The 16,570-nt window shown below is 34.8% G+C and overlaps 1 protein-coding gene across 4 annotated transcripts in view; it reads left to right on the forward strand.

The window, feature by feature from the left end:
* The window catches only part of PLXDC2 (plexin domain containing 2), a 374,582-nt gene that overhangs the window by 268,545 nt on the left and 89,467 nt on the right, over positions 1 to 16,570 (forward strand). For all 4 annotated transcript variants that reach the window (XM_045534450.1, XM_045534460.1, XM_045534432.1 and 1 more), the window contains 2 exons: positions 2,128 to 2,246; positions 14,235 to 14,334. In XM_045534450.1, the coding sequence (XP_045390406.1) occupies positions 2,128 to 2,246; positions 14,235 to 14,334 (219 nt within the window). The remainder of the gene's footprint in view (positions 1 to 2,127; positions 2,247 to 14,234; positions 14,335 to 16,570) is intronic.

Below are 16,570 nucleotides of genomic sequence, written 5' to 3' on the forward strand. Positions count from 1 at the left end.
TAATTCTGACTATTGTGAAAGTATTAATACTCAAGAATTAATGTATTTTTTACCTATTGAAATATCTTCTGTGTAATGACCCATTACATAGGAATGTAACATTGAGGAATATTGAGTTCCTACAATAAAATGAAAGCTGAATAGTTGCTTATGTTTTATTGAATGAATTAAGCACTTTTAAATATTATAAAGCTTTTCACAAACTCCTTTTTATACCTTAGCAACTTGCTGAAATATTTTCAATTTTGATTGGTTAGGATCATTGACAGAATGCTTAAGGATTGGAAACTCAACATTTTAGGAAAGCCAAACTTCTCTAGAGAAGACAACAGCAGGTTAGAAAATTTAAATCAATAAATGTGGGGAAAGCTATGCTACTACCGAATATAAAACTTACCATGTGCAAACTTAGTGTTATTTTAAAACTTGGTACTAACAGTATATTAGGACTATCATCATCAGAATTTGCATTAAAAACATTTAATTAGTTTATATAGGCCTGTCTTTTTCCCAAAGAATTTGAAAGAACTGTATTTTCTTGTATTTAATGCAGAAATCCCTTGAAGGGGAGAATCATACCTGCCATGTTATAAGAGCAGAAACAGGTTCATGCAGGTTAATTGTAGCCAAGGTCACACAGGTATTATACAGGCAGATGCAAGTCTAGGTCTTCTGCCTTCTAGTTCATTGTTTTCCCTGCACGAGCAGGGTGTGATAGAGAGTAAGGAAGGAAATTAGGGCTTGAGGGTTTTGGACACGTGTGAAAGAAAAAGAAGTTGTTAAAAGGCATTTCATGATCAGAAAACCCCTACACTTGTAAAATTATGGGAAGTTTCCTGGCTATTGACTTCTTGCCTTTTTCAATTAAAAAAAAAAAAGAGATAGTATAGTAACAAAGATGCCCATGAAAGGAAGAGAACTGGGTGGATCTTCCCCCATGGCAATGATAGGTGTTGAGTATATCCTATGGCTAAAAGCACCCAAGTCAAGATCAAAAACAATTTTTTTTTTTTACTTCTAAAGTTTTACCTCAAAAAAAAAATACATTTGTATACTCTAACATTCTTCAAGTATTTACAATTGGGTATTCAGAATATTTGAAGTAACATGTCTATTTAAAGTTGTCAAGTAGCTCAAGAGACATTACCAATAGCACCAAATAGTTGGTGAAAATTAATTCTGCTATACAGTTGTGATTATTTTTTAAGTGAACTGTTTAAAAAACAGGAAATGTTTTGCTCTTTTAGTTCTGTGAGTTTCATTTTCAACATAACTTTTTCTGGCAACAAGATTTTTTTAACCCAGCAGAAAATCCAATATTTAGAGCTAAGCAAATTTTCAGCTGCTCATTTGTTTTCTTTTTTAAAAAAAATTAGAGACTACACAATGTCAGCTAGAAGAAAAATATGAATTCTCACTGGTGACTATTACACTGTATTTTAGTTTTTATTTCATGTTAATGGTGAACACGGGCAGAGTGTATCATCGGAATATAATATATAGCGCTGTATAGTTTCATTCCAATGTACTTTAAGGGGGCTTCAGAAATCTTAGCTCAGGGACCTTTAAGCTACTTGCAGCCTCCCAGAAGCAATACAACAAAGACAGAAATGCAAGCATTATGAACCAAAAAAGAAAATTCCCATTAGTGTTGAAGGAACTTCTTCGGTGTCACAAAGGATAATTCTAAGTATGGAAAAATTTCAAGTCTTTTTTAAGTGGTTCTGTTTTTTTTAATGAGTTCCTTTCTCCCTCAGCATTTGTCAAATGTATTTGAAGTTCATTCAATCCACTTGGGCTGCATTTTGAAAGTGGCTCATGGAAATTTAAGAAGACATGGCCCATTAACATTAATGAAATTCCTAAGGCAAAATTCCCTCACACTAGATTGCCTCAATATTAACCTCAGTATGAGGTTAGAATTTACCAAATATTTAGAGAATATTCAATCCTTTTTAAAAAATCCTTAATGCTATTTCAATATCAGAATTCCAATTAATCACATAAAATTGAAATAGTACAAAGACTAGATTTGAAGACCAGATTCAGGACTATGGGTAGGCTCCCACCAGAATTCACTGGTATATTTTCTCATTGCATTTCTTCTTTTTTCCATGGGACGTATAGGCACAGCACTTGTTGTTCAGTGGGATCATGTACATCTCCAGGATAATTACAACCTAGGAAGCTTCACATTCCAGGCAACCCTCCTCATGGATGGACGTATCATCTTCGGATACAAAGAAGTAAGTGATGTGTTGACAATTTCCTTCCACCTTGACCTGAGTGCTACCTTTCCTTCAAGTGTTATGACATTTTACAGTCATGAACCTCAAATCATTTTCTTGGTTTCTTCTGCTTAATAAAGAACATTTGGGTTTGTTTTAATTTTCTGGGTACACTGATTGTAAATCCTTTGGATTTTGTTTTGTATTCTATTATCATTGGTATTAGGGCCCATGAATTTCATCAATTTTATAACTTTCATAAAATTATTGAGTAATTATATTCCAATGGTATTATAGTGAAATGTTTCTAAGAAAAATGTATTTAAAAGTTGGAGGGATTCCTCATCTAAATCTGAATGTTTATATATTTTTGTTTGGTTGGTTTTTGCCTTGTTGATTTCAATGACATTTTCTGGTTCTAATATCAAAAGCATTTGTAGATATGAAAACCTGTGTGGACCCACTACTGAAAGAATTCCAGGACAGCTGAGCCTATGATTGCTTTGGTTAATGTTTATTGAAACCTGATAGGAAAGATTAACTAGAGACCTGAGTGATAGACAGAACAAGGGAATTTAAACTTATGGTTTGTTTCATTTTAACAAATTGACAAAGAATGAAAATTTACTAAATTGTAGCCTTAAATTTACGGAATGTTTAGACTAGAATAGTACTGTGTTTGATTTCAAACTCTTTTGACAATGTAATTAAGGTCTATTAGACAAAGAATATAAGATAAAAGTTATAAGAACTACAGATGTAATGTTTCAGGCAGTCCCTAGTTATGGAAGAAATCCTGACAGTGTGAATTAATAATGGGCATTATTAACCCATGGGTTAATGTGTATTTATAAGAATACAGACTCAGTATCTTCTTTTCAACTGAGGGATTATTTTTTTCTTGAGTAATGAATTCTTGATTATAAAAGAGACATTAATAATAAAGAATGATTCACTTTGGTCAGATCTTCTGAAATCCATATATTTCATAAAGTGAGGGATAGTTAAATTTCAATCAAATAGGCCAACTTTAAAAAATTCCATAACCATGTCAGATGTTCCTATTCCTTTAAAAAGTTTTTCCCTGTGGAATTTCTCGCTTACTTGGAGACAATCATGGGCTGTGTTTCTTTATCCAGAGCTATGTTTTGATATCATACCCCACGATACTCTCATATCACACTCCCTAGAAGCTGAGGGAATATTTATCAAAAGGATTCATTCATTTCTGGTTTTCATTGTAATCCAGTTTATTGCTGGAACTGCACAGTCAGGCTTTGGAATGTCAGTTTTCAACAGTTTCAACCAACAGTGGTAAAGTTTCTGCAAAGATGCAGGGTCAGTAAGTCTACAGTCTTAGATCTCTCACCAACTGTAGACTTTGTCAAAACAGAGGTTTGTGTTCTTATTGTGGTCTCTCTTTCTCTAGTCTTTGTTATCAAAATTGCCATCTTTCTTTACACTGTTCTCAAAGGGTATCTCACATTGCAGAGTACCAGTTGACTCTTCCTCTTCTCCCTTTGTTCTCGGTTGGCATTTTTTAAATGCTTTTTTCTTTTCTTTTCTTCATTTTTGTCAAAGAGAAATGTTCCATTATGGTTGTCCCATTTTGTCATGGGAAATATCAAGCTGATAAACAATTTTAATGGTTTCTTGATATTCCCAGACTATTTATTGTCCTGTGGAACATCTTCGCTCTGCATTCAGAATTCAAAGAAGTCATTTTTACTTACTATTTGACTTTCTGTTCTTTCCCTATCCTGGTTAGAAAGCATTTTCTTCTTTCCTAGTCTACTTCTTTTTTCTTTCTCATAACTGTTATACATTTCATTTTGCTGAGGCAAATTGCTATTTGTAAAATTTGTACAAATAAGAGTCCCCTTTCATTTGAGGTGAGAGTTAGAAACTCTGGCTACTTCTAGAAAAATATTTATATTCACATGACGGCATAAAATAGTAGTTTGCGTAATGCGTCCTTTACAAAGTGCTTTCACATACATTATAGTGCTCAATTCTTCAACCATCTCTTACATTCTTAATATCCTAAGCATTTCATAAAGGCATTGGCACATAGAAGGTGTTCTATAAATTCGTGTGGTTTAATTATGAAATTAGATCATACATGATTATCTTTATTTTATAGCTGAGAAAGCTGAGTCAGAGCAATTAAATGACATACTTGAGGTCACACAGCTAATTAAGGACAAATTCCAGACTGAAAATTTTAATTTGGTAACCCCAATACATCTCAACCTTTTTTTTTCCCCCACAGAGATTATGAAAACAATTTACAAATGTGTTTCATTTGTTTTTTTCAATAAATATTTGTTAATGCTTGCTGTTTAATAATCTTTTTATCAGACTTCACCGTTTTACACAAATGCAGGTATAGTCATCAGTCCTTGTAAAGACCAGCATATTTCTGGTTAGCCTTTACTCTTAGAGTGTAGCCCTTCAAGGATTTCCACTAAAGGTCAGAATTTTTAATATAGATCCTGGGTGGCCCTGAATGCCTGTATTTTTCTTTAGCTCCACGAGACAGCCCGAAGTTGTATTTACTTTCCCAGTCTCTAAGCCTTGCTTATGAGTTGGTGAATGCCTTGATGCAAAAGTAGTGTTGGGTTCACATCTGTGACTTTCTTTTCCTGGGATCTTAGCTTTTCTTGATCTTTGGTAACTACCTGATACCTTTGACAGATGCTTTCCGTATTTTATCCATCTTTTCTGAGAGATCTAATAGTAGAAATGATCTTGTACAAGTTTGTCTGCCATAACAAGAATTAGAAGTCCCCCTCACTTTAAATAACAACATCCAGACTTGCTAAAACCTAAGAGTTACTGAGCTCTTCATATATGCCAGGCACTGACCTAAGTGCTTAAAATTTATCTCATATAATTCTCACAAAAACCAAGAGGTAGCCACTTTTGTCATTTATAGAAAGGGAACCTAAAACACCCAAAGAGGTTAAGCAACTTTCCCAAAATTATGGAACAGAGATTTGTCAACGGGATTATGACTCTAAAGCTTGAAGGTCTGGCCACTATACCAGACTGCCTCCTTGCAAACTTCCTTCATAACACATGACTGAATTGGTTCACTCACTTTAATACCCTCAACAGTCTTTCCCAACTGGTCGTCATCATACTATAATGTAGCCACTTGACAGTGCAGGTCAGAATGGTTTGCCTTTCCACAGCATTTATTTTACTGATCTATTAATTTAAAAAAATGAAAAGGAGCTGTACATAGGATAAAAAAATACATCCTTTCATAGATAAGTGGAATTTGGAAAATCAAATTCCTAGTTTCTATTCTGTTAATAACTAGCTATGACCCTAGAACCCAGATTCTTTATAAGTTGCCATTGGATTGTTTTCTTGATTAAAATAGATATGAACCTGAAATTTCTGGTCTATTGATAATGTAACAAGGAGCCTACCTATTCTCAAAAAATATTTTATTCCAAAAACATAGAGATTTGAAATCAGATTCCTCACAGTCTTTGATGTTGTCTATCCTAGCATATCATTACATTTTAGAAGTTGCATTTCCTCAATATTTTCATTTCCATTCTCCTCATATACTTGGAATTTGTTGTTACTCTAGATACAAACCATGGAAGATGGTGATTCTTTTTGTGTCTACTGCAATTTTTTTTTTCACATGTTAGCTCATGTGAGGGATAAGGATGGTCGTTACATTAGAACAATGCAATTAACAAAGGTCATGTAATCCTGTGTGGCAACAGGAGAACATCACAGACAATGCCTGCCCACCGTGGGAGTCAGCCTGTTCTGTTTTCTTGGTTGAATACCTTTCCATCTCCTTCAGCATCAAATTTTAGAGGAGGTCAAATAGAAGAACTTTACTGTTTATTAAGTAAAATCACTTTTTAATCTATCCTACCATTTAAGTATTAAAACCTAATGTTCCTTAGTGTAACATTCACTGCTTCTTTGGAAGAATGCATAGTTAATGAATCACCATTGCCAATTAGTTGTAGGTTTCAATGGGACTCTTAGTGCATTTTTAAAATTTCTTTGAAGATTATTTCTCTTATTTAAACTGTAATGACCCTTCACTCATGGTTAGCAGCCTGAAAGTATTAAAAGATGAGCACTTGCTGAATTTGTAGAATTTATAGAAAAAAAGATAATTAAAGAAAGTAAGAGAAGGCCAAATGGAACTCAACCGTGAGACCATCACCATTTAATAGAAAGTAATTTGCTTTCTATGGGTATTCCTATATGTGAAGGAATGTTTGACATATGTGAATATAATATATATACATCCAAGAAAATGTATAAATGTGAGTATAAAAAAATTGTATATACATAAAATTTATATGCATGACCTATAATGCAAGGTTGAAAAAACCCAGATAGAATAAAATGCTGATTAAAAACTCTCAAGAAATAATTCTAGGGAAAATGTAGAGACAGGTGATTGTGTGTCATAACACTTCTCTGTGTTTTAAACACATAAAGAATTAAAATTTTATCTACATGGCTTTAAGGATCTAATTCATTTGCATTTGTGAAGGTATTTTATTTTTTACTTATCTCAAATATAGATGCTCCCAACAGATTAATTTTTGTTTACTTTCCCTATTGTTAAAAAATGATAAATTGAATTGTTCTACCTTTATTTATAATGTTCCAATAACAAATGCTGTAATAATAAATAAATACAGTACCAAGGTAAAAGGATCAATGCCCAAGAGGAAATCATTTTAGAAAGAGGAAACCTTTTCTAGTGTTGGCCTTGCCACTGGTTGGTTTTGTTGTCCTTGGACAATTTCTGTAACCTTTCCGGGTGCTTTCTCTTTTCTCCTTCCAAGCCTCACTGCCCTTTGATGTGACATTGAGAGTCTGATTTCATATGGTGGGTGCCCTTGCCCAGAGGGGGCCATATCCAGTCTCCCTACCCTGATGACCTATGACCAAAGAGTGTCTTTGTCTCTGAGGTTAAAGGCCTAATATATTCCATATGTCTCCCCCTAACCCAGCGTGTAGACTTTCCTTAATCTCCCTTTTTTCTATTGATGTTTTATTCCCAAGTTATGCTCAGGCAAGCTCCCTTATCTAGCTGATGTTCCAGGGAAAATCCCCACCAGGATCTCGACTATCTTGAGCCCAGCTGCCCAGGCTTCTTCAGGCAGGGACCTGCTTCAAAGTCTCTTTTGTATGAAGCTCACACTCTAGTTTGTCAATTCAGCAGTAAGCAATCTTTAGATCAGAAGTCACACTGATTGTGTATGTGTTTATGTTGTGTGTGTATATGTTTTTAATATGGATATGTTGCCAACATTTAAATATTAGAAGATTTCATAAAATATGTAATAGATTTGTATTTTTTTTTTCTTGAGGAATCAGAAAGCCCTGGAAGCACTTGGCTTATATTTCCACATGGCAAAAACTGGCTGGAAAATTTGCTCAAGAGTGTTCTCACTCCAATTTCTCCTTCACTGATTTCTTTTTTCATACCCCAGGCCCACACAAGCTTATAGGAAGTTTGAAAACCCCTCTTTTAAAGCAGAGACAGACTTTATTTATCAATTTCATGCTGTTGTCTCCTTCTAGATTTTCAACAGGGGATGATTGTGGAGACGGGGGTAGGAGGCATGTTAGGAATTGATCTTTCAATTACAGCTCACCTTTGCTTTTATGCTATCAGGTGCATTGCTCAATACCTAGTACATGGAAGAAAGAGTTCGGGAATTGTTCCCTAAAAAGGGATTAAAATAACCATGTGAGTCATTAATAATATTCAGGAAAGCAAATGGATTGTTGCATTGTCAAATTTAACTGAAAGCCCTTCTATTCAAATGTAGTCGACAGGCAGCTCAGCATTAATATTTTGGACGTTATGTGTTATTTTGATAGTAACAAAAGAGAGCATGACTTTTTAAAATTAGATCCCTACGAATAATATAGAAAGCAGGTCAGATACTTAAGGAAGATGAGGTAGGAAGTTAAGTGTTGAACACAAATAAGAGTGGGTAAAATAGAAAGCTTTGTTTTTTTTTTTTTTTTGTGGGGTGTTGTTTTTAATATTAATATTAAGCTATTAGACATCACATTGATGATTAACAAGTGACCAAAAAATGAGTTTGGAGTAATTCCATCCCAGTTTAGCTCTGATAGGCATGTGATTCACACTCTGGAACACATAACTATACAATCAAGCTCTTGCTGGGATACTGTGCTGCCTATTAGATAGATAGCTGGGGCTGTAATGGAAACAAATGAATGTTTTGGCAAAGTTTGCAGGACAGAACAGAGAAGAAGATAAAATTCCATTACCTCTGACTTAAGCAGCATGCTGTTATCTCCCTGTTTTGGAGACAAATGTAAAAGTTCTCATTGTAGAAATCGTCTGGGGCCCCTCGTGCTGGAGAATGATAGCACAGAGAAGGGAAGAGACCAGCTTTTGTCTCTGAATCTTCTTTAGAAGGCCAGTGTGCTCTGCTGTACATATCTTTGCTTACTTCTAATATCTTTTCTGGCCTTCATTTTGACTAGCTATTGCAACACTTTTCTGCTTCTATGCTTAATTTGCCCCAATAAATCAGTTATAGAAAAAATGTATACCAAATAATAAACCTACCTGTATCTTGTAAAATGGAACAAAAATTAAAATATCGTTAAAAAACAAAAAAGAACCCATGAATGCTTGTATAAGCCAATACGGAAGCGTGTTTTAACTGGTGTGAATGTTATCTCTCTATTCTGTGGAATGAATGTAATTGTAAAACCTATTCTCAGAAATGTGTGATTCAATACAAATCATACATAGACTCAATTACAATTTAGCTTTGCTGTCATCCTAAAAAGGCAACTATTGTAGGCACTTAAAAATAATGAAGCTGCATTTCTTTAAAAAAAATTCTATAGTTCAGAATTTTTATTTTTTCACGTTGGCTTCCTGACGTCCCCATCTTGGTTAACTCAGGAGACATTTTAAGGATGAATATAAATTTGTAGAAAGGATAAGACATAGTTTCCTATAATCAAAATTTTTAGAGTTTTGGTGCTTTGACATAATTTTTGGCCATGGATTCACTGACTTGAGTATTTCATGTCCTTGTAAATAGAGTCCTCTGTAGAAAAGATCATCATGACAATATGACAAACCCATTCTTGTGCTAATTTTGCCCATTACTGGCTATACTTCTAAGTATTTTGTTTATGCACACACACACACACACACAATTGCTTCATTGATATTAGTCAAAAAGTAGTTCATTTTAAATGTGGTTTTAATAATAAAGTATTCCTAATTCATCTTAATGGTGTCTGATTTTATACTGGCATGCAACCCTGCAGACTGGTCTCACTTCCTCACAGAGGCCTAACCCAGCCCAATGACTTGGCTGCCTTTGATATTATGAAGTGAAAAGATCACAGTCCAAGAAAGCAGAGTAAGAAAGATAGGATCATGTCTGGTGGGGAGAGGTAGAGATGTTTCCATCAGAAATCTCAGAGCAAGCCTGGAGTTGTTCATTCACTTGGCAAAAGCAGCCTTTTCAAATCCTGGTATGTAAATGGTTTCCTAAAAGGCTTGACTGGTTTCTAGGAAAATGTAGGGAATTGAGAGCTTCTTGTACATTTTCATTTTAATATTTAATCAGGACAAAACACTACAGTTTCAGAAATCCTAGGCTCTTAGTGATGAACACTGTAAAAGAAAAAGAAAACCAATTTGAAGCCCGTGAGATTGCCATAAAATGATCATCCTTCTCAAGGCTTCCTGTCTCGGGCGTCTCCATCTCTGTACACTTCAGAACTGCTCTGTAAAGCTGCACACATCGTTTCCTGCACATCCAGAGGATGCCATTTTCATAGACTGCCTTGTGAATGACACCTCGAAACTGTACCGCCTGACATTACTGATGCAAACACCACTCCATTTTTCTTGCTCCTGAGACCAGGAACCTCTGTGCCATCCTTTACTCTCCTTCCATCCCTTCTTGTCCGTATTAAATCTATGGGATGTCTTGATAGCAGTGGCTACACAATTCATCCAGGATCTGTCCTTCTGTCACTGCTGCCACCTTTACCTCTCCAGTGCCGTCCACAGCATTCTTCTCTTACCTGGACAGCTGTGATACCCTCCTAACCAGTTTTTCTTTCCCCTACAGTCTTGATCACACAGCAGCCAGTGTGATCTTTTTCAAATATAACAGAACTTCCAAATGTTTCTGTAACTTGTGGAATAAAATTGAATGGCACTATTATGGCTTGCAAGGAATACACACACTCCCCATGATCTGTCCCTACCACCTCTCATCTCCTTTGACACTTTCATTTACTATTTCTGCTCCAGCCATAGAAGTAACCTTTTAACTCTCAAAAACACACCAAGAGCAACTGAGTCAAGCAGTCTGCACATGTTGGTCCCTCTACAGCTTTTCCCCAAACATCCACATGGCAGGATTTCTTACTCTCTTTGAGTTTCTGCTGAAAAGTCACTCCGTGAGTCACTTGTGTGACTCTCGTCTCTAACAGAGACCCCCATCCCTCTCCATCACTTCACCCCATTTTGGTTTTCTCCTTAGCACTAGCCGCCTTCTAGTATGCTCTATTTTTTATGTTCACTTGCTTTAATGTCTGTCTCGACCTCTAGAATGTAGGCTCCATAAGAGCAGGGTCTTTGTTTTGTTCTCTAATGCAATTCCAGTGCCTATAATAATACAGAGAATATATTTGATTAATATCTGATGAATGAATGATTTTTTCCTATCTTATCAAACAGCATGGACAATGTATGGGGAAAAATAATTTACATGTGATAGACATTATTCTCAGAAATCTATTCTCTACTCTCTTTTCCCAAATTATATTAAGACTCATAGTAGAGATATTTATGGTAGCAGTGCTTTGTCAGACACAGTACTCAGAAGTCATTGTCCCATGAATATGTAAATTTTTTAAACTGACAGCAAATTAAAATGTAACCCTTAGCTACAAATTATCATTTCTACCTACATACACTCTCCTTACATATGTTAATAGATGATGTTGCCCTTACAATTCTTGTTTGGATCATTACCAATTTACTTGATGCTTGCAAAAGTCAAAATCATTCAACAGAAAGAAATCATTTAATTTGGGAATTGAGAGGGTCCTTAAAGGTCATCTACAGTGATCTTCCTAGAGGGTGGTCAATTTGATCTCAGATAATTTTCAATGATAGCAAACTACCCATTTTGTTTCTGGATGGATTTTCCTTAGGTTAAATGAATCTGATAACTCATATACCTTGGTCTTAGTTTTTGGAATCCACAGACAAAAGAATAAACTAGAGAATAAAGAGAAAAAAAGGTTCAGAAAATGAAAGAACATTCCAATCTTTCAAATTTAGTTGTACCTAGAATTAGGTATTTATCTAATTCCCAGAAAACTAAAAGGAGGAATGCTCCTGCATTATGGAGGAACACTCATAGTAGTTTCAATTGGTTATTTGATTTTTAACAGAGATTGTATTGGTTGGTATTGCTGTGTAACAAACCACCCCAAAATCTAGTGGCTTAAAACAACTTCATTTGTGATTTCTCACAAGATACTTGTGGATCAGCTTGGTGGTTTTGTTGGTCTGGGTTGGATTCTACTGATCTCAGCTGGGCTCACTTATGTGTGTGCTGTTAGCTGGTGGACTGGTGGGGGTGCTGGCTGGTCACGGATAACCTCTGCTGGAAAGAAAACATTCCTCCACGTTTCTTTCATGTATCCTCAGCAGACTGGCAGGGTACATTTTCCTGGCAGTGGCTGGGGCCCAAGAAAGCACTTTTTCAAGTCTTTTTGTTTTTTTTGCTTCAAATTTGCTGCTGTCCTCTTTTGCTGTATTACCAAGCCCAAAGTCAGAGTGGGAGAGGACCACAGATGGTCCAGGTACAAGGAGGCCATTGATTGAGGCCATTAACACAATTAATCCACACTCCGTAAAAGGCACTGAAGGGGAGGGTGTTTGAAGTAGAGACAAAAATTTAAAAGAAGGGAGTGAAAGGAAGAAAAGAGATGGAAAAAATAAAATCAAAATGAAAAATGGCTATGTAAGGGAAGAAAAAGGGAAGAGAAAAGAGGTAGAAAGCATCATCCAAAGAGAGGAGAACGTTTCTGTGAGGGCTGTGAAACCAAGACATGTAACCTGGAAAACAAGCTCTAGAATAAACATGTAATGTTCATAACAACATAACAGGGTTTTCCAATTGATGGCAGTATGAGCTCAAGTTGTGCTGGGAGTATAGGAAAAGAAGAAATACAATAAATTACCATGTAATCACCTGGTAAAGTATTTCACAACTTGCAGAGGAAAACTGCAGTCATAGATGTTGGAGAATGACAGCAAGTGACAAATGCCAGGGACATTGCCTTCATACTTCTAAGCAGGAATCTATTAATAATACCATTTAAAAATTATATGACCATGTCTTATTAGGATATACAAAATATAACTTGAATTGGGAATTTTCCTATGCTTTTCCATCTTTTTGTCCTTTCTTCAACTGTAAGTCTGTCTAAAATACAAATTACATTAATATTAGCACTCTTCAACATGGGGTGTAAGACCGGGTAATAGTATAATGCCCATTAAAAAGGGAGATTTCACATGTTGATAATGAATTCAGCTTAGTAAATCATAAATAATGTATATCAGACTTTCATTTAGTAAATGAGCTTTCGGGAACAGAAATGTTGGCTTGGTTTTGCTTGTTTTGTGTGTTTGTATCATCCAAATATCAGAATACTACTTTGTATTGGTTAACAATTGCTCAAGTGGATATAAAATTTGCAAACATTTTACCATTATTTAAGAGAACACTCAAATAGTATATCAAGATAAAATGTCCTTGCCCATTTACTTGTTTCAAAATAATTCCATATATTCCCAAAACAGTAAAATTTCTTCTTAATTTGTCAATTTCAACAAAGTAGCCCTTTTACAATTTCATACCATCACGGTCAAAAATCAGCTGGGGAGCCTTTATTACATCTTCTCTCCCACTTATTCCCATTCTTCCCATTGTTATACTATTTATGGTTTACACAGCTTTAATGGAATTTGTAATAAATTACCCAGAGATGGCCCCAAATCTGCTTATTCTACCTAAAGAAATTTTTAGGCATTTATCCTTTTCTCTCTTGTCCCTTTGTTTATTGAAGATGTTTCATTTCCATTTTTATTTCTATAAAAATGATAATAAAGAGAGTAATCATATCTCCAATGAATCTTTTCTAAATCTAGAAAAATAGGCTTTAAGAGTACATCTCATTTGTAACTGTTGTATCATTTTTCATATATCCTCAATGTGTCCTAATTTTTTAAAAATGTAAATGTTAGAAATTATTCAGATTTTGGCTCCATTGAGATTCAAATTTAGGAACCATGACCTTGAGATGACCCATAAGAACTTACAAGTTTTCCATAGGAATTTCAACTAGAATGGGAAAATTCAACATCTCTTAATGATTGCCAGATTTAATTATATATTAATCAACAATAATATTGTTTGGTAAATGTTTAGCAGTGCATGTATTTGTCTTTCTCTAGATTTTATATCTGTAAGACCACTTGTAAACAAGGATATTTAAAATCTCTATAAAAATAAATATATAACAAAGTCTTTTAGGAGAACAAACCATAAGAGAAAATTCTATTCCTGAAATTACAGCCAACACTAAATGCATTCATGGTGTGCCTACATGTGTGATAAGTTGTCAGCATCCGGTATCAATTACATTCTCTGAGAATCGATTGATTTCAAGGTCAAGTAGCCATCTGTAGGACCAGGAATGCTCGTCTCTTTAACTCATCAAATAGCACTAAACTGATGTTAATTTTTTGGTATTGTATGTCTTTCTTCTCCAATATTTCTTGCTCCTTCTCTAATCTTTCATCTCCTTCACCTGGTTTTATCCATTAAACAAGAGGATCACCCTTCCCTCCCACCCCCTGCATGAAATTCAAGTCTAACATATCACAATCTTCTTTTTCTTTTCCAGATTCCTGTGTTGGTCACACAGATAAGTTCGACCAATCACCCAGTGAAAGTGGGGCTGTCTGATGCATTTGTCGTTGTCCACAGGATCCAACAAATTCCCAGTATGTAGAAGAGGGGTAATTGCAAAGTATAAGCCTTCTGTGGGCGTAAATTTAAAGGAGATTGATCTAAGGCAGATGTAACTGAAAAAAATGACTTACCTAATGAATTATCCAATTACTGCTTGTTAGTTCTTTTGCTTGGTTTATAATTCCTGTTGGAGTGGGTTATCTCCATTACTCTTGAACTAATCATTTAGGTAAAGAGAAATGAAATAGCCACACAAGAATGTGTAATTTTGGATTCTTTGGGATGTTTGGCTTGGTTGAGCAGATATAGTTGTTCTATTAATAAGAAGAACATAAAACAGTGACAAACTATTTGATTGATAGGTATATGACTTTCCATGTTTATTTTAAATAAGTTTATAAGCAAAACAGTAGTTCTATGCTATTTTATGTTTAATATATTTTTGTAAAACTATTTGGGAATCTAAAGGAAGATGAAAGAAAAACTATAAATTTAGGTAAATAAAAATTTGGATGGTGCTATACCTACCAGAGAAGATACATATTTTCTTTGTTTAAATTATGTTTGCCTATCTAGTCTAGTTCACATTTTGTAGAATAAAAATATATATGTTACTATGGGCAACTGCTTACCATATTAGAACATCAAAATGTTAACTCTATTTTGTAGCAGTTCTTACAATATAAATAGCCATTCTTTGAAAGCTTCTGGTTTTTAAACCTCTACTACTTCAAGAAGAGTCTTGAGAGATGCTTTGGTGTGTTAGTACTGGAGGTGTTTGTGTCTTAAATGTGCCTATCTCAAGATTACATTATTTCTTTCCCTTTTGTTCAAAGTTCTTTTTCTTCTTTTATTTCATTACAGTGGTAGACAATTTATGACATGCATATGCTGTTTGGTCTTGACTTTAGGTGATTCTACTTAATTATATCGTCTCAAATATAGAAAGTAAATGGAGTGGAAACTATTTAGACTTTTCAGAGGGATGGATTGGCTAGAAACATTATAGTGTTATCTTACAACTATCCTTTAGAATGACATTCATACATAACAGTTCTGCTGGGTGAAGAACATGCATCCTCCACGGGGTTTCTCCTTGTTAGCTGAGAATTTGTGGGAGATAATATTCAAGAGAATTGTTGAAAATCAAGGCAGATTTTCCAGAACCTAAACTGTACTGTGAACAAAGCAAGGATATATTAGTATGTGTAGGCAACATAAAGGCATCCTGACAGAGCTCTTAAATAAGAGGCTGAGCCCTGGGAGAGCCAAAGCTGGCTTCTGTTTGAGGAGGAGTGTTCTCACATTCTTTCTTTCAGAAGTGTTAAATCAAGCATGACTTGAGTCAATTATTGCACAAGTAAAAGGAAACACTAGTTTTAGTTTATTTGTTGGTTCTTTTCATCCCTGAATTTTATATGCAGCTAACTCAGAAGGCCTTTTAGTCTATATTGTTCTGTTGTATTATCATTGAGAGAAAAAGATGCACCAAAATACAAAATAATTTTTTTATGAATGTATTTTAATCAGCAAGTATCACTTGTTATGCTGTAAAAGGGTAACTGTTGTGTTTCAGGGAGAAAATATCATTCCAAATATAAATTTCATTGAATACATTGGCAAAATTCATATGAATTTTGCAATCAGATTATTTCTAAGATTTGGGACTCAACAGTCATCTAAAACACATGACTTAGAGTTCAGAAAAAAGCTGTTCTCGGGCAGGCTGCACGCTAGGAGGGCATTCACATTTCCTGTTCACCTTACTGTTCCATCCTGAGAAAATTAGCCACGAAGGAGTGAAAGTTCTGGGTTTCTAATTTCTCCATCCCTGCAGCTAGACGGGACCATATTAGAGCAAGAAAATTGGAATCGATGTGTTCTACTTAAAAATGTTCTTGGGAACAGAAATTTCAATCTCCTTAAAAATCTGTTCCCACATTTATAAAGTGTAACAGTGTCTGTAACACGAGCTTCTGTATAAAAGTATTCTCAGCTTTAAAAAAAAAAGCATAGATTAAGATAGCCCCAAGTTAGCATGATATGTTTTGTAAGTATTATTTTTTTTGTGAGAAATAAGGTGATTCCTAGAGATCTGTATGTTACTTAATCATGTAATCAGAACTTAGTCCTTTTCAAAAAAATCTGTTCCCATATTTAATAGCCCTCACTATTAGCAATTATCTTTGTAGGGAATTTAAATCATTTATCTCTGTTACCCCCTTTTTCCCCTGAGTAGATTTAGGAAACAATTAATCATTATCCTAA

This window comes from Lemur catta, chromosome 1, assembly GCF_020740605.2.
Source record: "Lemur catta isolate mLemCat1 chromosome 1, mLemCat1.pri, whole genome shotgun sequence".
Classification (NCBI taxonomy): Eukaryota; Metazoa; Chordata; class Mammalia; order Primates; family Lemuridae; genus Lemur; species Lemur catta.